Consider the following 24,056-nt stretch of genomic DNA (forward strand, 5'->3'; position numbering starts at 1 on the left):
ATTAAACTCAGAAAACAAAATATTTAGAAGTTTTAAATAAAAGAGTAAAGCAATACATACAAAAATATCAAAACAACCAGTAGACGATAAAAATGTCATTGTACAGATGAAAAAACTGAAACACAAGAAGTGCAATTCAACTATATGACAGCAGCTTTTACTGTGTTCTTTCTGAAGGAACCAGATCTTGTGATAACACCCATGTGTCTTGGAAGGGTCTACACTGAGTTTTCCCAAATAAACTCGGTCTTAAAAATTGCAAATATTGCTTTTAGTATTGCAAATATCATCTATCATTGTATACCCTCTCCCCTGTACTGTGATATGTATCACAATGCCGGATTCTTGCCAATACACACCCCTAGTTTTGAAATAGTCGAAAACTGACATTTAATAAACACATTTACATTTTTTGTATCTTTTAAGTGCAAGTTCAAAAGTTAAAGCATTGCAATATTTACATAATGTAGCCTAGTTTTCCTCCATTTCATAGAAAACTTGGTGTTAGTCAGGGGCATTGGTGCCATGCTGCTGAGATAGTCACCAGAACAAATGCGATGACACATGCTGTGAGACAGTCCACTATGTTGAAAAAGCAAGTGATGTTGGCAACAGACCTTCATTTCAGATTTTGTGTGATGTTGTAGACTCCATGCCTTAGGCTGCACACTCAGACCATGAGATGCTTTACTATCTTTGCTTTGGTCAGTACACGAGCTTTTTAACTGGGATTTTTCTGCAATGTCTTCAAGTTTGCTATGTTTTCTTTTGATGTGTACTGCCAAATTCTGCCTGTATAAAACTAGTGGGCAGTGAGGACACTTCACATGGGCTTTTGGCACAGTTACTTCTTCCTCTTCAATCATGGGTTGGTCTGTGGAGGTAGCAGGAGCTCTCTGGTCAAACTCTGTGGCAAATGTGGGGGTCTCGAGTGGTGCTGTTTGTGAGTAAGAATAGTCTGCAGTTTGTGAGGACGTATAGTGGTCTTCGTTCACTGATGGTTCCAGAATATCTTTGAAGGGCTGGGTCTCTGGTAAAGATGGCTTACAAGAAACCAGCAGTTTGCGAAGGTCCAAAGGACTATTTTCATGACACTCTTTAAGATGTAATGGCACATTGTCCTTACGAATGATAGTGCTGTCACAAAAAGGACAATGGAAGTGGCTTTTAACTCTGCAGGACAAATTGCACCTGCAGACTATAATTTCTGTAAAAACAGGAGAAAAGTGGTTAATTAAAAGGTGAATAGTCCAAACTATTTAAATATTGCCAAATAGGACTGAAGAAAGAAGGTCTTCAATCCAAACTTGTAAAAGTATACAATCTGTAAAGATACTAGTCGCCAACATACCCTGGAAATGCACTCCATTTTCATTGTGGTTTCTCAGATGCCTCTCGATTACGTCATCATTTACAGTGTTGAAATACGGGCAGAGAGGACACCCAAACCCAGATGGTAACAGGGTTCGCTCCAGGTATGTATCTTTCCAAGTAATTGATTTATGCACCTGAACCAGAAAAAAACAGATCACTTAGTAAACATTGGTTTGTTATAAAAACTGACAGGCTGAACATTGATAATCCTTTATCTACCTAAAAGTCAAATATAGTAAGATGAACTACAGCTCTCAACTTGTATCCACATGCTTATAAAACAGACTAAAACATTTTTATTCAATCCCTCTATAATGTTGTCATTTCTAAGTTGGCTATGTCTCATATTGATATATTCTCCCAAATTCTGCTTGTATAGAAGAAAAGAGCAGTGAGGACACTTTGCGTGTGTCAATGGCAGAGTTACCTCTACATCTTGAACCATGAGTTGGTCTGAGGTGGTAGCAGGAGTTGTCTGATCAAAAGCTGTGATGAGTGTGGGAGTTTGTGTGAAAGCATGATCTGCAGTTTGTGAGGACACCGAGTGGTCTTCACTCCCTGATGGTTCCAGAGGGTCTATTAAAGGCTGCGTCTCTGGTGGAGGTTCCACCAGTGCGGGTTGGACCACTGTACTTTTGTTTTGACATCTGATCAGATGTAATGCCATACTGTCCTTGTTAGTTAGTGTCTTGTCACAAAAAAGACAATGAAAGTGGCCTCCAGCTCTACAAGGCAAATTGCACCTGCAGATTACGTTTTCTGTAAATAAAAGAAAAAGTGATTTTTTTAAAGGCATAATTATATAAAATTTACAGTGATATGATCACAAAACAGTCTAATGTCTCAGTCTTGCTGAAAGGAAGGTTACATTGAAACAAATTTCCTTTAAAAGCAAAAAAAAAAAAAAAAAAAAAAGCAGAAGAGAGACGCCTTTTTTACAATCTGAGCCGACGGGGTTACCCAGTCTGCACCAGGCTTCGAAAACGGACAACGAAAAGCAGCAGCAAACCAAAGCTAGTAAGAGGAACATACCAGAACTTACCATGTAAGACAGTTTTTTGTTTGTTATCTAGAACATTCTGGCACTGATTCGTAACTGGCAACAGCCGTGAAACTCACAGAACGGGAAAGAGAGAGTCACTCAGAGAAGACTTGGATGTTTTAAAACATGAATGGTGTAACCAAATTTGACCACAAGAGGTCATTTTTACTTCATGCTTCTTTAAAGTGACTGTGTGTATTTTCCCTGGCGATACGGGGCGGTACACTGCAAGCAAGCAGTATTTATGTGTTTAAGTAAGACCTCACCAACAGATGGCCATTAGGGTAAAAAATGGTCAGATCATCAACCTCCAGCAAAATGACAAACAAATCAGACTCTTTCATCACTGACGAGTGAAGAGGTAAATGTGTAAAGCAATGTTTATGAATGGCAAACGTTTTGTAATCACTTGTTACAAATCAGTAAATGTGTTTTGTCCTCACAGGTTCCCATAGAAGGAAACATGGCGTAACCCAGAGACTTAGACGCGCTCCCATGTATTTTATGCCCGATTTTTATGGTTACGTCACGAAGCCGCCAATAGTTTTCTACAACTGGGCATCATTCAATTAGTCTTCAACATTTCAATGGATATTTCCAGAGATTAATGGTAAAAACTACACATTGTTACTTTAAGACTGCTATTTCAAAAAATGAACTTAAGAAATTCATTTATTTATTTGTTCATTCCAACAAAATAAGAAAGTCTTGTACACACAATAACACAAATAATCATACAACTTTGCAGTGATGTGTAAAAGTATAAGATCTGAAAGAGACATTTCTCAATGACATACCCTGGAAATGCACTCCATTTGCAATGTGGTTGCTCAAATGCGTCTGGATCACTCGATCACTTTGAGTCTTGAAATTGGGGCAGAGAGGACACTCAAACCCAGATGTTAGCAGGCTTTGCTTCAGGTCCGTATCATTCCTAATAACTGATTCATGCACCTAAACCAGAAGACAACAGATCACTTGGTAAATATGGGATTGAAATACAAGCTGACAGGCTGTACATTGATAATCCTTTATCTTTCTAAAGGTCAAAACTGTAGGAGGAACTTCAACATCCTGCGTCCAGACATTCATTAAACAGCCTAAAACATATTTTATTCAACCAATCTATATTCCTGTAATGTCTAAGTTGGCTGTTTTCTCTTGATATGTGCTGCCAAATTCTGCTTGTATAGAATAATATAGCAGTGAGGACACTTTACGTTGGTCAGTGGCACAGTCACTTCCTCCTCCTGAATCATGAGTTGGTCTGAGGTAGTAGCAGGAGTTGTCTGATCAAAATCTGTGACAGGTGTGGGGGTCTTGGGTAAAGCTGCTTTTGCATAAGAGTGGTCTGCTGTTTGCAAAGAAAAAGGATGCAAGTTAGTATGAGTGGTCTGTACTGACTGATAATACCACATGGGTCTCTGGTGTAGATGACTCACCAGATTCCACCAGTGTGGATTGGGTTGACTGATTTTCATTTGGACACACATTCAGATGTAATATCATATCTTCCTTACGAAAGATTGTGTCGTCACAAAAAGGACAATGGAAGTGGTCTGCAGATGAGTTGCACCTGCAGACGCAGAATTTGTCTGTAAAAGAAAAGTGACTTTTGTTAAACTGTTGCAATAGTTCAAAAATGACAAACGACAATACATTTAATACAAACAAAATATGAAGGAGGCCTTACACAATTAACTCATTCACTGCCATTGACGACTAAAGTCGTCATCTGCATTTTTTTACTGTTTGAGCGTCGGAACGAGCCCCCGCGCTGAGAGAACAAACATCTCAGCCCTGAAACCGATCTTCATCCGCATACATCACAGATCACATGATCAGGAAGCAACACATCCATGTGTTAGGAGATCGTTTTGGGCCGTTCCTGTAAAAAAAGTGAGGCGCGAACCGGAAAAGCGTCTGCCGATCACAATTCGACAACGGATTATGAAAGAACGGATAACGCTCGAAACACACGGACTCTTCCTGATGTAAGAGGTGAGTCTCCTCTTTGTTTTGGTTGTTTTGGCATCGACATCATGCTAGCGCGCAACGTTCTGGGACTCTTAAAAAAACAGTAAAAACGGTGAGAAACGCTGGCAGCGAAGGCCGTTAGTGATCAGGAAACGGCTGGCAGTGAGTGAGTTAAAAACTGCAGCTTTTTCATCAACATACCCTCAAAAATAACAGCATTTGCACTGTGGTTGCTCAAGTGGCTCTGGATCACTTCATCACTTTCCGTCTTGAAATGGGGGCAGAGAGGACACCCAAACCCAGATGGTAACAGGGTTCGCTCCAGGTATGTATCTTCCCTAATAACTGATTTATGCACCTGAACCAGAAGAAACCAGATCACTTGGTGAACATGGGTTTGTAATAAAAACTGACAATCCTTTACCTAACGGTCCAATATAGTAGGAGGAACTACAGCGCTCATCCTGTGTCCAGATATTCATTAAACATGCTAAAACATCTCGATTCAATCCCTCCTCTATATTGCTGTAATGTCTTGAAGTTGGACATGCTTTCTCTTGTAAAGAATGAAGGGGAAGTGACTTTACGTTGGTCAGTGGCGGAGTTCCTTCTCCCTCTTGAATGGTGGGTTGTTCTGAGGTGGTAGCAAGAGTTGTCTGATCAAAATCTGTGGCAGGTGTGGGGGTCTTGCATGAAGCTGTTTTTGTGTAGGAATGGTCTCCAGCTTGAGAAGACAGAGGATGCAAGTTAGTACGAGAGGTCTTCACTCACTGATATGTCATATAAGCTGCTTTCATAAGACACACACCGAGCCAACAAATCTTGCCGCCACAGTGTGTCTTCTGAAAGCGTTGGGCGACACAGTGAAGCAGGAAGGATGCAGTTTTCATGCTGCTAAGTTTTGTAGTAATATTATGGCAACGCCAATCTTATGAAGATCATGCCTTGGCACAACAGAGGCTGGTGTCATGATGACACGTGGAATGTCTGCCGAGCCCTTGTCGGCAACTATGTAGAAAATAAAAGTAAACACAGGCTAAGTTTCACTTTTGTAAGCAGAATCAGCCCAGATTGCAAACTGAAACGATGAAGAGCTCCGGGAGTTTATCTCTGTTAGAGCTGAAGCTCAGATCACCAGACAGTTCACAGGGACTGTGAGGGAAAACCACCTTTAGGAGCAGCTTCTGGAAAAATCTTAAGGATCACGGCTTCAATCACAATAAAAAGCAAGTTGTGTCTAATCTAAGAAAAGGCTGTGACGGTGCAGAGAACGCCCCTGCAGGCACTTTATACAGCCATTGTGTAATCTTTTGTGAAAAGCACGTGATCACGCTACATTACCGGCACAGTCAGATCACTTATGAATGATCAAAGGCTCCCTGATGTCGGCTTAGCTTTACGGCTAATTATCGGGATTGTTTAATGAAAGAAGCTATAGTCTTTTAAAGGATGGATCTCCGTTGTAGAGAACTTACAAGATTCCACCAGTGTGGGTTGGATCACATTACTCTTATCTGGACACGTGGTAAGATGGAACATCACGTCCTTGGTAGGTATTGTACTGTCACAAAAAGGACGATGGAAGTGGCCTCCAACTCTACTAGACAAGTCTGTAAACGAAAAGTGATTCATAAACAACTGCAAGAGTTAAAATGACTGAAGAAGGCCTCGTTAAACCAAATAAAATATGAAAGCTTTACAAAACTGCAATTTTATATGAATGTATAAGATCTGAAACAGGTATTTCTCATCAACATACCCTGGAATGGAACTGCATTTGCATTGTGGTTTCTCAAGACCTTCTGGATCACTTCATCACTTTCAGCCTTGAGCAGAGAGGACACCCAAACCCAGAGGAACCAGAAGACAACAGATCACTTAGTAAACATGAGCTTGTAATAAAAGCTGACAGGTTGTACATTGATGATCCTTTATCCAACCTTAAGGTCAAATATTGTAGGAGGAACTACATCTCTGTAGCCGAGCGACCTAGACCAAATTCTTGCTTTGCAAAGTTTGGTCTAGGAACGCTCCATTGGAACCACCTAGCAGCAGTCTGACTGGCCAATCGCAACTCTTTATAAGGGTTTCTAATCCATAGAGTGCTGTGATTGGTCCACAATGGTGAGCCAATCACAGCGCTCTATCCGCTTTGCGGTCTAATCAGGGCCCTCTAGTCATCTGGTGGGCGCAATGATGCAACAGAGTCAAACAAGATGGCGACAGCTCATTTGAAACAACTTTTACATCAATTTTGGACTATTTGGACTTGGGCTTTATTAGAATCAGGAGCAGAAATATGTATTTAAGTTCTTTTGTTACAAAACAGGATTTCTCCTTCAACAGCGTGGATGCCTGGTTTACCGGCATCCGTTGTGGTTGAGTATGTCATGTTGTTCATTGTCCAGTAGCATTCGGAGATCATTTGAAACACAAGGGTAGAACCCACCCCACGACCAAGAGCCGTCAATGGAGCGTTGCCAGACTAAATAATATATATTTTTTAGTCTGGTTTGTCAGGCTAACAGCTCTGAACTTGTGTCCACATATTTATTAAACAGACTAAAACCCTTTTATTCAATCCCTCCTATATATCGTTTTAATGTATTTAAATTGTGTTTTATCTTGTCATAGTCTGCCAAATTCTGTATAAAATAAGTGAGGACACTTTACCTTGGACAATGGTAGAGTTATTTCCTCCTCTTGAATCATGAGTGCGTCTGAGGTGGTAGCAGGAGTTGTCTGATTTAAAGCTGTGATGAGTGTGGGAGTTTGTGTGTAGGCATGATCTGCAGTTTGTGAGGACACCGAGTGGTCTTCACTCCCTGATGGTTCCAGAGGATCTATTAAAGGCTGCGTGAAAGGCTCTGGTGAAGCTTCCACCAGTGGGAATTGGACCACTGTACTTTTGTTTTGACATCTGATCAGATGTAATGCCATACTGTCCTTGTTAATTAGTGTCTTGTCACAAAAAAGACAATGAAAGTGGCCTCCAGCTCTACAAGGCAAATTGCACCTGCAGACTACGTTTTCTGTAAATAAAAAGAAAAAGTGATTTTTGTTAAAGGCATAATAATATAAAACTTACAGTGATGTGATCACAAAACAGTCTAATGTCTCAGTCTTGCTGAAAGGAAGGTTACATTGAAACAAATTTCCTTCACAGGCAAAAAAGAAAAGCAGAAGAGAGACGCCTTTTTTACAATCTGAGCCGACGGGGTTACCCAGTCTGCACCAGGCTTCGAAAACGGACAACGAAAAGCAGCAGCAAACCAAAGCTAGTAAGAGGAACATACCAGAACTTACCATGTAAGACTGTCTTTTGTTTGTTATCTAGAACATTCTGGCACTGATTCGTAACTGGCAACAGCCGTGAAACTCACAGAACGGGAAAGAGAGAGTCACTCAGAGAAGACTTGGATGTTTTAAAACATGAATGGTGTAACCAAATTTGACCACAAGAGGTCATTTTTACTTCATGCTTCTTTAAAGTGACTGTGTGTATTTTCCCTGGCGATACGGGGCGGTACACTGCAAGCAAGCAGTATTTATGAGTTTAAGTAAGACCTCACCAACAGATGGCCATTAGGGTAAAAAATGGTCAGATCATCAACCTCCAGCAAAATGACAAGCAAATCAGACTCTTTCATCACTGACGAGTGAAGAGGTAAATGTGTAAAGCAATGTTTATGAATGGCAAACGTTTTGTAATCACTTGTTACAAATCAGCAAATGTGTTTTGTCCTCACAGGCTCCCATAGAAGTAAACATGGCGTAACCCAGAGACTTAGACGCGCTCCCATGTATTTTATGCCCGATTTTTATGGTTACGTCACGAAGCCGCCAATAGTTTTCTACAACTGGGCATCATTCAATTAGTCTTCAACATTTCAATGGATATTTCCAGAGATTAATGGTAAAAACTACACATTGTTACTTTAAGACTGCTATTTCAAAAAATGAACTTAAGGAATTCATTTACAGGGAGTGCAGAATTATTAGGCAAGTTGTATTTTTGAGGAATAATTTTATTACTGAACAACAACCATGTTCTCAATGAACCCAGAAAACTCATCAATATCAAAGCTGAATGTTTTTGGAAGTAGTTTCTAGTTTTAGCTATTTTAGGGGGATATCTGTGTGTGCAGGTGAATATTACTGTGCATAATTATTAGGCAACTTAACCAAAAACAAATATATACCCATTTCAATTATTTATTTTTACCAGTGAAACCAATATAACATCTCCACATTCACAAATATACATTTCTGACATTCATAAACAATACAAAAACAAATCAGCGACCAGTATAGCCACCTTTCTTTGCAAGGACACTCAAAAGCCTGCCATCCATGGATTCTGTCAGTGTTTTGATCTGTTCACCATCAACATTGCATGCAGCAGCAACCACAGCGTCCCAGACTAGGGTTGTCACGGTATGAAAATTTAACCTCACGGTTATTGTGACCAAAATTATCACGGTTTTCGGTATTATCGCGGTATTTTTTAAACGGTGTTGCATATGTTCAGAAAGCATTGATAGTCCTGTTCTACACAAACTGAAATAGTTCTGAAAAGGTTTAACAGTGTTTATTAAACCTAAAATAACACAAAGCCTTAGCAAAAGTGCAACTTTTCACAAGTAAAGGAACAAATAGCTTCTTTTTCTGGAATATGTTACAATAGTCAGTGCAGGTTTAAATTATACAAATCCAAACATTCGAAACATAAACAATATGTAAACAAATCAAAGAAACACCACTTGTTTTCTCATATACTTGTTTTCTTCATTATCAAAATGAAAATCTAAAACTCCAGTCCACACTTGACTTGAGCGCTGTACAAGTCAACCTTAAAAAATATGTATTTAAAATAAATAGCCACTTTAAACAAATTACTAAAATAACTACTACACTATGTAATCAAATCCAAATGTTCAAGTATAAATGGCATTGAATAAGTAAACAAATCAATGACAAGGAACTAATTGTATATTTCTCTTCATCATCAACAAATAAGATGCTTCATCCAGCAACAGGGTGTCCGTGACACGGTTTAAATGCTGGCAGAGGACGCTGCGGCTGCAGTATATAGTGACTCGTTGCATTCTCCCTCAACCAAAAGTCCTCGCGTCATGCATTTAAGCTAAAATGCTCATGTTGACTTACCTTGCACTGGCTGTAGAGACGTGGGTGATCGTCACTCAGATGAGCCATTAGATTCGAAGTGTTGCTGCCTTTTGCAGACACTTGTTTCCTGCACGTTCTGCAAACGGGATAGCAGTCTTCTATTAACTGTCCCTCAGCATTTTTCAGAAATCCAAAATATGCCCATACTTCCGATTTAGTCTTCTTTGAGGGCTGATGGATGTCCTGGGCGCTGCCGTCTCCTCCTTCGGCCATTATTTCAGCTTCAAAGTTTTGGTGCCGTTGCAAACTAAAAAGTGCGCGCCGCGGGAACTTCAGCTGAAGCGACGGTGGCTGGTAAGGGTCACCGCGCTGAAACCGCGGCCACGGTAAACCCACCGAGATAATATAGTTTTTTAAAAACTGGACGGTTATTTTTATTGTCAACTTTTTTACCGGGGTTTACCGCTATACCGGTTACCGTGACAACCCTATCCCAGACACTGTTCAGAGAGGTGTACTGTTTTCCCTCCTTGTAAATCTCACATTTGATGATAGACCACAGGTTCTCAATGTGGTTCAGATCAGGTGAACAAGGAGGTCATGTCATTAGTTTTTCTTCTTTTATACCCTTTCTTGCCAGCCACGCTGTGGAGTACTTGGACGCGTGTGATGGAGCATTGTCCTGCATGAAAATCATGTTTTTCTTGAAGGATGCAGACTTCTTCCTGTACCACTGCTTGAAGAAGGTGTCTTCCAGAAACTGGCAGTAGGACTGGGAGTTGAGCTTGACTCCATCCTCAACCTGAAAAGGCCCCACAAGCTCATCTTTGATGATACCAGCCCAAACCAGTACTCCACCTCCACCTTGCTGGCGTCTGAGTGGGACTGGAGCTCTCTGCCCTTTACCAATCCAGCCACGGGCCCATCCATCTGGCCCATCAAGACTCACTCTCATTTCATCAGTCCATAAAACCTTAGAAAAATCAGTCTTGAGATATTTCTTGGCCCAGTCTTGACGTTTCAGCTTGTGCGTCTTGTTCAGTGGTGGTCGTCTTTCAGCCTTTCTTACCTTGGCCATGTCTCTGAGTATTGCACACCTTGTGCTTTTGGGCACTCCAGTGATGTTGCAGCTCTGAAATATGGCCAAACTGCTGGCAAGTGGCATCTTGGCAGCTGCACGCTTGACTTTTCTCAGTTCATGAGCAGTTATTTTGCGTCTTGGTTTGTCCACACGCTTCTTGCGGCCCTGTTGACTATTTTGAATGAAACGCTTGATTGTTCGATGATCACGCTTCAGAAGCTTTGCAATTTTCGGACTGCTGCATCCCTCTGCAAGATATCTCACTATTTTTGACCTTTCTGAGCCTGTCAAGTCCTTCTTTTGACCATTTTGCCAAAGGAAAGGAAGTTGCCTAATAATTATGCACACCTGATATAGGGTGTTGATGTCATTAGACCACACCCCTTCTCATTACAGAGATGCACATCACCTAATATGCTTCATTGGTAGTCGGCTTTCGAGCCTATACAGCTTGGAGTAAGACAACATGCAGGAAGAGGATTTAAAGCCAAAGTTGTGTAAGGTATTTCACTGCATTTCGTACTGTGTATGTGACAAATAAGAATTTGAAGAGGATGATGTGGACAAAATACCCATTTGCCTAATAATTCTGCACTCCCTGTGTTTATTCATTCATTCCAACACAATAAGAAAGTCTTGTACACACAATAACACAAATAATCATACAACTTTGCAGTGATGTGTAAAAGTATAAGATCTGAAAGAGACATTTCTCAATGACATACCCTGGAAATGCACTCCATTTGCAATGTGGTTGCTCAAATGCGTCTGGATCACTCGATCACTTTGAGTCTTGAAATCGGGGCAGAGAGGACACTCAAACCCAGATGTTAGCAGGCTTTGCTTCAGGTCCGTATCATTCCTAATAACTGATTCATGCACCTAAACCAGAAGACAACAGATCACTTGGTAAATATGGGATTGAAATACAAGCTGACAGGCTGTACATTGATAATCCTTTATTTTTCTAAAGCAGTGTTTTCTAACCCTGATCCTCAGGGCGTACTGACCTCAATGTTTTCCATGTCTCTGCTTTATCGCACCTGATTTACCATGCCGCCTCAGGACATCAAGAGCTGCAGATGCCTGTTGATCACTCATTCATTTAAGTCAGGGAAACACTGGCGTTTAAAAGGGAAACATGGAAAACATGCAGGACAGTGTGCCTTGAGGACCAGGGTTAGTTAAAACTGATCTAAAGGTCAAAACTGTAGGAGGAACTTCAACATCCTGTGTCCAGACATTCATTAAACAGCCTAAAACATATTTTATTCAAACAATCTATATTCCTGTAATGTCTAAGTTGGCTGTTTTCTCTTGATATGTGCTGCCAAATTCTGCTTGTATAGAATAATATAGCAGTGAGGACACTTTACGTTGGTCAGTGGCACAGTCACTTCCTCCTCCTGAATCATGAGTTGGTCTGAGGTAGTAGCAGGAGTTGTCTGATCAAAATCTGTGACAGGTGTGGGGGTCTTGGGTAAAGCTGCTTTTGCATAAGAGTGGTCTGCTGTTTGCAAAGAAAAAGGATGCAAGTTAGTATGAGTGGTCTGTACTGACTGATAATACCACATGGGTCTCTGGTGTAGATGACTCACCAGATTCCACCAATGTGGATTGGGTTGACTTATTTTTATTTGGACACACATTCAGATGTAATATCATATCTTCCTTACGAATGATTGTGTCGTCACAAAAAGGACAATGGAAGTGGTCTGCAGATGAGTTGCACCTGCAGACGCAGAATTTGTCTGTAAAAGAAAAGTGACTTTTGTTAACCCTTTAAGCGCCAAAGTGACAATATTGTGACAAGCGTCATTCCTGATTTTAACAAGCCACAGATATGATATGATCCTTCGTGAAGTTACTACTTTAAACTAGAAGATAGTGGAGATGTGTAACTTCAGGCTGAGCAACACTTATAGGTGTGTTAATATTGTAGTTTGAAAACCGCCTCCCACGGCACAAAGAGGGTGAATATTAGAAGGATAAAACTTATTGCTGGCAGGTCTGGTGTGGTGGTGCTGCACGGGAGTAAGGTGTATGAAGCTTCAAACGTTGGGTTTGAAGTTTGTTTCACCATGTGATGGTAAATGATGGTAAAAACACTGCTAATGTGACAAATGTAAAAAAAGGCAGTAAAAAGCAATAGATACATTACATATGGATGTCAAAGTGTACCACATAAACAAATAAATATTATTTTACTTGGATCAAATGATCATTACATTCAAGGGAAGGACATCCCTGACGCTGTACAAGCCTAAAAACCAGACAAAAACGGCTAAAAAGTCTTTGTCCTTGAGTGAGGCCAATATAAATATCAAAAAATACTAATATCAATTCTTGGTAGTAATAATACAGCAATGCCAAATTTGTAAATGAAGTTCATGCCTTGGCACAACAGAAGTTGGTGTCATGATGATGTGTGGAATGTCCGCCAAGCTCTTGTTGGCAACTATATGGAAAATAAAAGTAAACGCAGGATAAGTTTCACTTTTGTTAACAGAATCAGCCGAGATCGCAAACCGGAACGATGCAGAGCTCCGGGAGCTTCTCTCTGTTAGAGATGAAGCTCAGATCACTAGACAGATCACGGGAACTGTGATGGTCAACCACCTTTAGGAGCAGCTTCTGGAAAAAACTTGCAGCTTCAATTAAAATAAAAATCCAGTTGTGTCACGCAGAGAACGCTCCCACACCCACTTTATACAGCCATTGTGTATAAAGTGAAAAGCACATGATCACGCCACATTACCGGCACAGTCCGACCACTTATAAACAACTAAAGGCTCCCTGATGTCGGCTTAGCTTGGCGGCATTGTTTTATGAAAGAAGCTATAGTCTTTTAAAGGGTGGATCTCTGGTGTAGAGAACTTACAAGATTCCACCAGTGTGGGTTGGATCACATTACTTTTATCTGGACACGTGGTAAGATGGAACATCAAGTCCTTGGTAGTTATTGTACTGTCACAAAAAGAAGGATGGAAGTGGCCTCCAACTCTACTAGACAAGTCTGTAAAAGAAAATCGATTCATGGTAAAACAACGGCAATAGTTCTAAAAAGACTGAAGAAGGCCTCTTTAATCCAAATAAAATTTGAAAGCCTAACACGATTTAAAACTGCAATTATATATGAATGTATAAGATCTGAAACAGGTATTTATCATCAACATACCCTGGAAATGAACTGCATTTGCATTGTGGTTTCTCAAGAGTTTCTGGATCACTTCATCACTTTCAGCCTTGAGCAGAGAGGACACCCAAACCCAGATGATCCAGAAGACAACAGATCACTTAGTAAACATGGGCTTGTAATAAAAACTCGCAGGCATTAAAAATCCTTTATCTACTTAAAGGTCAAACATAGTAGGAGGAACTACAGCTCTCAACTTGTGTCCACATTTTATTAAACAGACTAAAACATTTTTTTAATAAATCCCTCCTCTATATCACTTTAATACCTTAAAATGGCCTGTTTTATCTTGCTACAGTCTGCCAAATTCTGCTTGTATAAAGGACACGTTTACCTTGGTCAGTGGCAGAATTACTTCTCTCTCTTGAATTGTGGGTTTTTCTGAGGTGGTAGCAGTTGTCTGATCAAAATCCGTGGCAGGTGTCAGGGTCTTTGGTGATGCTGCTTGCCGGTAGGAGTGGTCTGCAGCTTATGAAGACACCGGATGCAAGTATGAGTCTTCTTCGCTCACTGATAATACCACAGTCTTTTAAATGGAGGGTCTCTGGTATAGATGACTTACAAGAATTCTCCAGTGTGGGTTGGATCACGTTACTTTTGTTTGGACAAGTGGTAAGATGGAATGTCATATCTTTCTTTTTAGTTACTGTCCCACCACAAAAAGGACAATGGAAGTGGCCTTCAAAATGACAGAACAATTTGCACCGGCAGATGCAGAATTTGTCTGCAAAAGAAAAATTATTTGTTAAAATTATTGCAATAGTTACAAAAATGACTGAAGAAGGTATACTTAATCCAAACAAAACATAAAAGCCAAACACACAACAATACCTCACTTTATACTGCAGTTACATATAAAAGTATAAAATCAACATACCCTGGAAAATAATAGCATTTGTATTGTGGTTCCTCAAATGCCTCTGGATCACTTCATCACTTTCTGTCTGGAAATTGGGGCAGAGAGGACACCCAAACCCAGATGATAACAGGGTTCGCTTCAGGTATGCATCTTTCCTAATAATTGATTTATGCACCTGAACCAGAAGACAACAGATGAGTTACTCAACGTGGGTTTGTAATAAAACTGACAGGCTGTACATTGATAATCTTGTATCTATCTAAAGGACACATATACAGGTGCTGGTCATACAATTAGAATGACATGACAAAGTTTATTTATTTCAGTATTTCCACTCAAAAAGTGAAACGTATATAATATTTTCATCTATTACACACAGTTTGATACATTTCAAATGTTTATTTATTTTAATGTTGATGATTATAACTGACAACTATTGAAAGTCCCAAATTCAGTATCTCAGAAAATTAGAATATCAATTATACCAATTGTTGCAATACCAATGCAAAAAACAAACAAACAAAAAAAGGATTTTTAGAAATGTTGGCCAACTGAAAATTGTGAACATGAAAAGTATGAGCATGTACAGCACTTTACTGCAGAAGTGCGACGTGACATAGCATAGATCAGTCTGTGACACTGTTCAGATTTTGAACCCATGTGGCTCTGATAGTGGCTTTTAGCTCTTCTGGATTGCTAGGTCTGGCATAATGCATCTTCCTCTTCACAACACACCATAGATTCTCTATGGGGTTAAGGTCAGGAGAGTTTGCAGGCCAACCAAGAACAGGGATACCATGGTCCTTAAACCAGGAAGTGGTAGCTTTGGCATTGTGTGCAGGTGCCAAGTTCTGTTGGAAAATGAAATCTGCATCTTCATAAAGTTGGTCAGCAGAAGGAAGCATGAAGTGCTCTAAAACGTCCTGTTAAATGGCTGCATCAACCTTGGACCTTGGAAAGCACAATGAACCCACACCAGCAGATGGCATTTCTCCCCAAACCATCACTGACTGTGGAAACTTTGCACTAGACATCAACCTCTCTTCCTCCAGACTCTTATTTCCAAAGGAAATTCAACATTTACTTTCATCAGAAAACATAACTTTGGACCACTCAGCAACAGTTCACTTCTTTTTTTCTTTAACCCAGGTGAGACGCTTCTTAGTCAAGAGTGACTTGACACAAGGAATGCAACAGCTAAACCAATTTCTTGCATAAAACTGTGCGTAGTGGTTCTTGAAGCACTGACTCTAGCTGCAGTCCACTCTTTGTGAATCTCCCCCACATTTCTGAATGGGTTTTGTTTCATGGTTCTCTCCAGGGTGTGGTTATCCCTATTGCTTGTACACTTTTTTCTATCACATCTTGTTCTTCCCTTCATCTTTCAATTAATGTGCTTAGACATTGAGTTCTGTGAACAGCCACCCTCTTTAGCAATGACCTCTTCTGTCTCGTCTTCCTTGTGCAAGGTGTCAATGGTCGTCTTGTAGACAACTGTCAAGTCAGCAGTCTTCCCCATGCTTGTGTAGCCTACAGAACTAGACTGAGGCCCTGTCCACACGTAGCCGGGGATCTGCCAAAACGTAGATATTTTTCTACGTTTTGGACTGTCATCCACACGAAAACTGAGTTTTTTCACACGAAAACTGATCTTTTTAAAAACTCCGGCCAAAGTGAAGATCTGCGTTTTCTCCGTTTTGGGTGTCTGCGTGTGGACAGACAAAACCGGAGTATTAAGGTCCGCAACGTCACTTTCCGCAACGAAAAATGCTGACATCACGTGTGCAACCTGTGTTTACGCTAGCCGACAGCATGGATGCCCTCAGAGCTGCGCTCGCTTTATCAATTGTCCAAGCGCTTTTTGCTTGTTTGTTTTTGCAAGCGGAAGTACTGCTCCTTGCGGAAGGCCACAGACGAAGGACGAGGTTAAGAACGGGGGAAGTACTGCCGCCTACAGGTCTGGCATGTCCTTAACAACGTATTTATCTGGGTACGTGTGGACAGTTTCTTTTTAAAACGAGGTTGTGTGGATGCAAGTTTTTGGAGGGGCGGATATTCGTTTTTAAAAAAAAACCCGGCTACGTGTGGACTAGGCCTGTGAGACCATTTAAACACTTTTGCAGGTGTTTTGGGTCAATTAGCTGATTAGGGTGTGGCACCACGTGTCTTCAGTATATAGAACCTCTTTACAATATTATTCTGAGACACTGAATTTGGGATTTCCATTAGTTGTCAGTTATAATCATCAAAATAATAGAAATAAACATTTGAAATATAGCAGTTTGTGTGTAATGAATAAACATAATATACAAGATTCACTTTTGAATAGAATTCCTGAAATAAATCAACTTTGTCATTGTTATTCTAATTTTATGACCAGCACCTGTAGCAGGATGAACTTCAGCTCTCAACTTGTATCCACATATTTATTAAACAGGCTAAAACTGTTAATCCGTCCTCTATCATGATGTAATGTCTATGTTAGCTTTGTTTTCTCTTGATATGTACTGCCAAATTCAGTTTCTATAAAATTGTTGGGCAGTGAGTATAGTTTACATGGGTCAATGGGGGAGTCTTCAGCCTGGTTTATGCTTCTCCGTCAGCTCCGCAAGGGACAGACATGCACGGATTGACGGAAGCATTTTGCTCTTTTACTTCTCCGTCTCCTGGAGAGTGTTGCAAAGCAATTGCCTGGCAGGACCACAGAGGGTGTAGCGCTGTTCTGTGGTATCCTGTCATGCCCAAGATTGTTTGTTTATATTGTGTTTTTTGTGTATATAAGAGACTTTAAACACGGACAAATTTGTCTCTCATTCTCCCACCTCTTCACGAGCTCCCCACCTCTAAACCCACGTTTCCTGTCATTTCCGTCCACAAATAAAATGCTTGCTGCGCATCTTTTCACTCCTCCAGTCACGGGAGGATGAAACTTTCATATTTTAAGAGTTTTTTCGCGAGGTATTCTTCAAGCTTCTCCGTGTCTGCCGCTAGTTAAACTCGACTCTCTTTGCAATGGCGGCGCTGTAAACAACAGTGGCGTTCTGACCAATCACAAGCTTGCGTAATCCGTTTCGTTTGACGGATGTTTAAAAAAGTGGGCTCGACTCCGTACGTACTTGCGTGCCTGCCGGGGCCCTACGCAAGGACGGATAATGGCGTTGCGTGTCTCCGCACTGACGCAGACGGAGAAGCATAAATCAGGCTTAAGTCACCCTCATCTACTTCTGGTCCATGGGGTTCCTACTGTCAAAAAACATGAATGAGAGTCTACGAATCAATACAAGTTACTTTCTGATCCTGTTTGATATGTGACGTGAAGTTCGCATATGATGTCTGCGATTTTTAAAAACACATTTTGATGCCAATAATGAGCTTACTTTTAATAGGTGGCAAAAGTGACTTTAGGTTTTGTGGATTAAAACTGTTCCTTTCACAAAATTGACTTCAAACTAGATAAGAAAATTGGCTGGGTTCAGCCAGGATGAAAGAAGGTGCATTAAATAGTTTAGAAAGCCACAATAAATCTGGTCAAGTGGAAGTGGCAGCTACGCTGGAGGAGAAGAAATTCTGCCGTGACATCATTTATGGGAATTCTGATTTGTAGTCTTTGTAATTACAAATTTTTACAAGCAAATAAATCTTTGGGTTACCCTTGTTACCGCCATTCTGTGTGTAACAAAGTTAGACAATCACATTAGATCAGTTAAGCTGGGAAGAGTAGAGCACCCTGTCCCAGCAACATTTTGAAACAGTAATCCATGCCTTTGTTACGACGCGGCTGGACTACTGTAACGGCCTGTCTGCAGGAATAAGTGACACCTATATCTCTCAGCTACAGAGTACAGAATGCAGCTGCCTGCCTCTTAACAGGAACAAAAAGGTTTGATCACATCTCCCCCGTTCTGGCTAAATTGCACTGGCTGCCTGTGCCTTTTAGGATTAGGTTTAAAATCCTTTTATTTGCTTTTAAATCTCTTAATGGCCTTGCCCTGCCTCACCCGTGGAAGCTGCTACACCCATGCATCCCCTCACGTCCCCTCAGGTCAGCTGATCAGCTGCTCCTGACTGTTCCAAAAACAATACGGAAGCTCAGAGGAGGTGGGGCCTTTGCTGTAGCCGCTCATACACTGTGGAATTTGCTTCCTTTAAACATCAAACAGACCTCATCACTGTCTGATTTTAACCTCTTCTCTGGCCTTTGACACCTTCTGAGATGTTGACTTTGAAGTTTGGTACATGTGATTTAAGCGGACCAGATAACTTATATCCCGGTTCACTTACATTCTTTTTTTGACAGGGGACCCATGAGCTGACTGGAAGAGAAGGAGACTTGGGTTCTCTATGAATCAGTTTCTTCTTCCTTTTGAATCGTAGGTTGGTCTAAGGTGGTAGTGGAAGATGGCCCAATCTCAATATTCGCACTGCACCCTACAGTCCTCAGCAAAGCGCACTCAGAGGAAGTGCTCAGTAAGGCTTCTTCTCAAAATTCCCACACCGCAATGGATTGTGGGTTCACCCAAGCGCGCATCGATGCAGGCTTACAGTGAAATGCGGCGCAAGGGTGCAAAAGAGGCGTGGTCAACTTCCCTGGATAAGATTGCGAAATTGAAGGGTGCAAGGGTGGAAATGCGAGTATTGGGATTGGGCTTAAGCCTGACCAAAATCTGTGGCAAGTGTTAGGTTCTTGGGTGACGATGTTTGTGGGTCAGAAGTTTGTAAGGACACAGATGGTGAAGTATGAGTGGTCTTCACTTACTGGTGATAGATCCTCTTTTAAAGACTGGGTTTCTGTTGAAGATGGCTCACAACATTTCTCCAGTGTGGGTTGGATCACATTACTTGATCCAAACAACATATAAAAACCTTATACACACACAATAACACATATATCAGTGTAAATTTGCAGTTACATGTTAAATTATAAGATCAGAAACAGATATGCGTCACCAACATACCCTTGAAAAGAACCTCATTTGCATTGTGGTTTCTCAAATGCCTCTGGTTCACTTCATGGGGCGAGGTCTCTGGTGAAGGTGACTTACAAGAGTCCACCAGAGAAGGCTGAATCATTTTACATTCATTTGGACACACATACAGATGTGACACCATATCGTCTTTACGCATAATAGTGCCGTCACAAAAAGGACAATGGAAGTGGCCTCCAGCCCTGCAGGATAAGTTGCACCTGCAGATGCAGAATTTGTCTAAAAGAAAGGTGATTCATTTTAAATTTATTGCAATATTTCAAAAATGACTTAAGATGCTATGTTTAATTGAAATAAAAGCCTTACACGATTTAAAAAAGAAGTTAAATATAAAAGTATAGGATCTGAAACAGATGTTTCTCATCAACATACCCTGGAAAATAACAGCATTTGCACTGTGGTTGCTCAAGTGCCTCTGGATCACTTCATCACTTTCTGTCTTGAAATTGGGGCAGAGAGGACACCCGAACCCAGACGACAATAAGGTTCGCTTCAGGTAAGCATCTTTCCTAATAATTGATTTATGCATCTGAACCAGAAGACAGCAGATCATTTAATGAACATGGGTATGTAATATAAACCAACAGGCATTTCTAATCCTTTCCCCATCTAAAAGGTGAAATACAGTAGTAGGAACTACAGCTCTCATATGTATTTTCTTAACTTCATGTCAATCTGCACACCTTGTATGGAAAAAACAGACTCCTTGCGGAAACTTTCCGAACCCCTGCACCTGGATCTACACCAAAACACTTCCTCTAAAATTTTCCAAACATGTTTTGTTGCCTTTAAAAAAAAAGAGGCTAATTTGCACCCTCTGCTGGCAATAAAGAGAACAACACTTTGTTTCCCAACAGAAATTAAGGGAAGATGGGAAGTTGCTGCCCTCCAGTGTCTGAAAGGTGTTACTGCACTGGAGTTCGTTTTAGCCGTTAAAAATATATATATTTTAGCCTCCTTCTCTTAAAAGAGACAATCAGTAGTTTTTACCTTTAGTCTCTGGAAATATCCATCAAAACATTGGAAATGAATAAAATGATGACCAGTTGTTGAAAAATATCGGCGGCTTCTTAGCATATAACCATAAAATTCCGGTCTAAAGTACATAAGGTGTGGGTCTAGCCTCTTTGGGGAATGCCATGCTTCCTTCTGGCTAGCTTGAGGTCCTGCGCCTGTCGACGACGTCACACCAGATCACTGTTTGAACATACAACTTTTGGAAGTAATGTTACCTCGTTCAAAAACATGTAGTAAAGACAAATTTAATAACAAAACTGCTAAACTTTTTGCAAAACATACATAAAACTGATTTGAAAATGAGATGCAATATATTTTGGTCAAGCGGAATTGTTGTAGTATGATGACGTCATTGGCAGGTGCAAGCCCCCAAGAAGATCTGGAAAGTACAGCGCCTGAAAACAATAATTGGCATTGGAATACCTTTCCTTCTAATGGAATAATATGAAGAACCACCACAGTCTGAGGAGCCATGCTAAGGTTGCATTCTTTCTACTCCACAGGTAACATTTACTGTAATGTTTTTTTAAGGAGTGACAGTCAGGAATATGTGGTGTAAAACTAACCGAATTGCGCGTATGTACTGCCCTCTACTCTCGTCGTCTCTCTCGTCGCCCTCTAGTGGCAGGAAATTACACACTGCAACTTTAATGAAGCTTTAAAAGAATATTAATCTTTCTGTTAATCCTCTTGGGAATATTAATATTATGGAGGAGAAAGAGGAGGAAAAGGATAAGAACTAACAGGATTTATGAAGTTAAAAAAACTGGATTTATAAAATAAATAAAAATATATATATTTGTAGAAAAACTTCCTCAAATAGTTTTCCAAACACTATATTTAGTTGCATTATTTGGTTCTTCTCTTAACACAGAAAAGGGTTGTTTGATCTTTTTTTTGCAAACTATGTTTAGTTGAATTTATATTTTGGGGGAACTTGCGCCCTCTGCTGGCTATAAACAGAACAACACCCTGGGTTCCAACAGCATTTAGAAAAAGAGAAGATGGGGGTTGCTGCCCTCCAGTGTCAGAAAGGTGTTACTGCACCATAATTCATTTTAGAAGACAATATTTTTGCCTCCTTCTCTTAATAATGAAATTCTTGATATTTCTATTATTCCTCGAGGGAATAATAATAATATGGAGGAGAAGGAAATGGATTTGTAAGGTAAAGGACTTCCTTAATAGAAAACAAATGTGCTACTCCAGCTTTAACTCTCCTAAAACGCCCCCCAAAGTCACAAGCACATTAAAATACGCGTGCGCTATCAATGGACAAATGTTTCAGCCATATTGAATAAAGCATTAACAACAAAAAAAACGCGCTAAGTTTCTGACTACAGTTACCTTCTTAAGCTAACTTTAGCTCGAGCTTTTGAGAGAGGAACTCATGTCACCTCCAACTCTTTGATACGCCATATTTGCAAATTTCAAATGTTACGTTGAGAATAATTTTAACATTATTTCACTTACTTTTGAATGATTCGGATAACGGAAGAGAGCCCAAGAGGTCCTTGACGATGCAGATCGCGTAAACAGCTCTAATAACTCTTTCCCGGAAGCTACGTCTCATCCAAACAGGAAGCTCTTCAAAAGAGTTGACCTGGAAGCGTCGTTTGGAATTCTAGGATGTCCAAGGAAGATCCCGCCTTTCTCGTCTCTGATTGGCTAGAAAGGCTCTACGACGATTGGCTATTTCATTTAACAGCAAACTGGCTGTCCTCGCTAAGTGCTGGTGCTGACTGTCCATCTGCCACTAGCAGAAAGCTGCTTTGGGGAGTTTAGTAAAGAAAATGTGAACTTAGCGCTATAATAAACATTCGGTCCTGGTTTGCAAAATGTTTTATGTTTCATAAAAACATCTGAGAAACGTAAAATGTGAATTTTAAATCTTGTTGCATTTGTTGGATTTACTTTATATCTCTTGGCTCTGAAACATTAGAGTACATAGGATAAACATATGTGCATCACCTGGGTATGACATTTAATCAAACTGCCCTATTCTGCCAAGCTGTGTGCATCAGGTCTGTTTCTTCTCTAATGACAACTGGTGATAGGTCTAAATCATAATCAGCTTTAACTTAATATTTGATTAAGTGATATACATTTAATCTGATGATGAGAGATATGCTCTAACTTGTAAACAGCCTTAACCTATTAAAGCAGCCGGATAGTCTAATCATGAAGTAAGAAGATAACCCCAATAGAGCCAACAGACATAAAGTCAGTGATCCAAAAATTATTACAGGTTCACATTTGATGTTTTTCAGGTTCTTTAATGAAAGAAACTGAACCTGGTTTGTTGCTAAACAGCTCGATGTTTATTATAGCGATGAGTTCACATTTTCTTCAAAAAAATCCTTAAGATCTGGCTGTAAACATAAAAACCTGCAGCAAGTGAAAACTGTTTCCTCTTACGCCAATCGTAGTAGAGCCCTTCCAGCCAATCAGAGGCGAGAAAGGCGGGACCTTCCTTGGGCATCCTAGAATACCAATTGACATGGCACTGGTAAAAGATTTAGCACTAAAGAGGAATTAGGCAAGGGCGTGGAAGCTCTCCGCTGTTATTCATAATGTTTGTGGAGATGCTCGCAATTCTAATTAAAAACAGCAATGTTGCCGGAATTGAAATTGTGGATAATTCTTTAATAATTAGTCAACTTGCAGATGACACTACTCTTTTCTTAAAAAATGAACATCAGATTCCCCTGGTAAAACAAATAATCACTACATTCTCAAAAGCCTCAGGCTTAAAATTAAATTTAAATAAATGTGAATTATTGGCGTTAAAGGAATGTCATTCACAATTTTTTGTACGATATACAGGCGAAGAAGGAGGTAAAATATTTGGGCATCACAATTTCAAAAGATCACAAAGTCTTAGAAAAAGTAAATATTTCAGATAATGTTGACAAATGTAAGACAATCTTAAATAAGTGGTTACAAAGAGACATCACAATTTTTGGAAGAATATTATTAACCAAAATGTTAGATTTATGTATCCAGCTTATTCTTTATCAATATCAAATACAGTTATTAAAACAATTAATAGCTTAAACTTGAATTTTATTTGGAGGAATAAATGCCATTATATATCTAAAGATTATTTGGTTAAACCATACATTGAAGGTGGTGGAAACGCAATTGACTTTGATGTAATGAATGGTGTTTTGAAACTTAAATGGTTAAAATCCTTCTTAAATAATCCACACTCCATCTGTTTTTTTATACCAAGTAGGGTCTTTAACACACTGGGGGGTATCGATTTTCTTCTAAAATGTGACTTTGAAATGACTAGTCTACCTATTAAACTCTCTGCTTTTCATAAACAGGTCCTTCTTTATTGGGAAATGTTATTTAGACATAACTTCACTCCACATAATAGCCCAATTTGG

General features: G+C 40.0%; 1 protein-coding gene across 6 annotated transcripts; it reads right to left on the reverse strand.

Moving 5' to 3' along the window:
• Positions 1–135: 135 nt before the first annotated feature.
• On the reverse strand, positions 136–22,252 carry LOC107394507 (uncharacterized). 6 transcript variants are annotated; one of them, XM_054744945.2, is made up of 23 exons: positions 22,135–22,252; positions 20,017–20,173; positions 19,615–19,863; positions 19,416–19,522; positions 14,678–14,834; positions 14,363–14,524; positions 14,135–14,268; positions 13,783–13,849; positions 13,486–13,620; positions 12,203–12,355; positions 11,981–12,114; positions 11,330–11,486; positions 7,067–7,425; positions 6,153–6,219; positions 5,869–6,003; positions 4,981–5,117; positions 4,595–4,751; positions 3,859–4,011; positions 3,637–3,770; positions 3,214–3,370; positions 1,802–2,133; positions 1,352–1,508; positions 136–1,207 (listed from the first exon to the last, which is right to left on the reverse strand). In XM_054744945.2, the coding sequence occupies exons 2-23, from the start codon at positions 20,171–20,173 to the stop codon at positions 441–443; spliced, it is 4,167 nt and encodes a 1,388-aa protein (XP_054600920.2). In that variant the 5' UTR covers positions 22,135–22,252; the 3' UTR covers positions 136–440. The 6 variants fall into 6 exon arrangements, with proteins under 6 accessions (XP_054600920.2, XP_070403619.1, XP_070403616.1 ...); XM_070547518.1 differs by lacking the exon at positions 22,135–22,252 and having other exon boundaries at positions 14,135–14,262; positions 20,017–20,389; XM_070547515.1 differs by lacking the exon at positions 22,135–22,252 and having other exon boundaries at positions 11,981–12,111; positions 20,017–20,389.
• Between the last annotated feature and the right edge of the window lie 1,804 nt (positions 22,253–24,056).

Source organism: Nothobranchius furzeri, chromosome 19 (genome assembly GCF_043380555.1).
Source record: "Nothobranchius furzeri strain GRZ-AD chromosome 19, NfurGRZ-RIMD1, whole genome shotgun sequence".
Taxonomy (NCBI): Eukaryota; Metazoa; Chordata; class Actinopteri; order Cyprinodontiformes; family Nothobranchiidae; genus Nothobranchius; species Nothobranchius furzeri.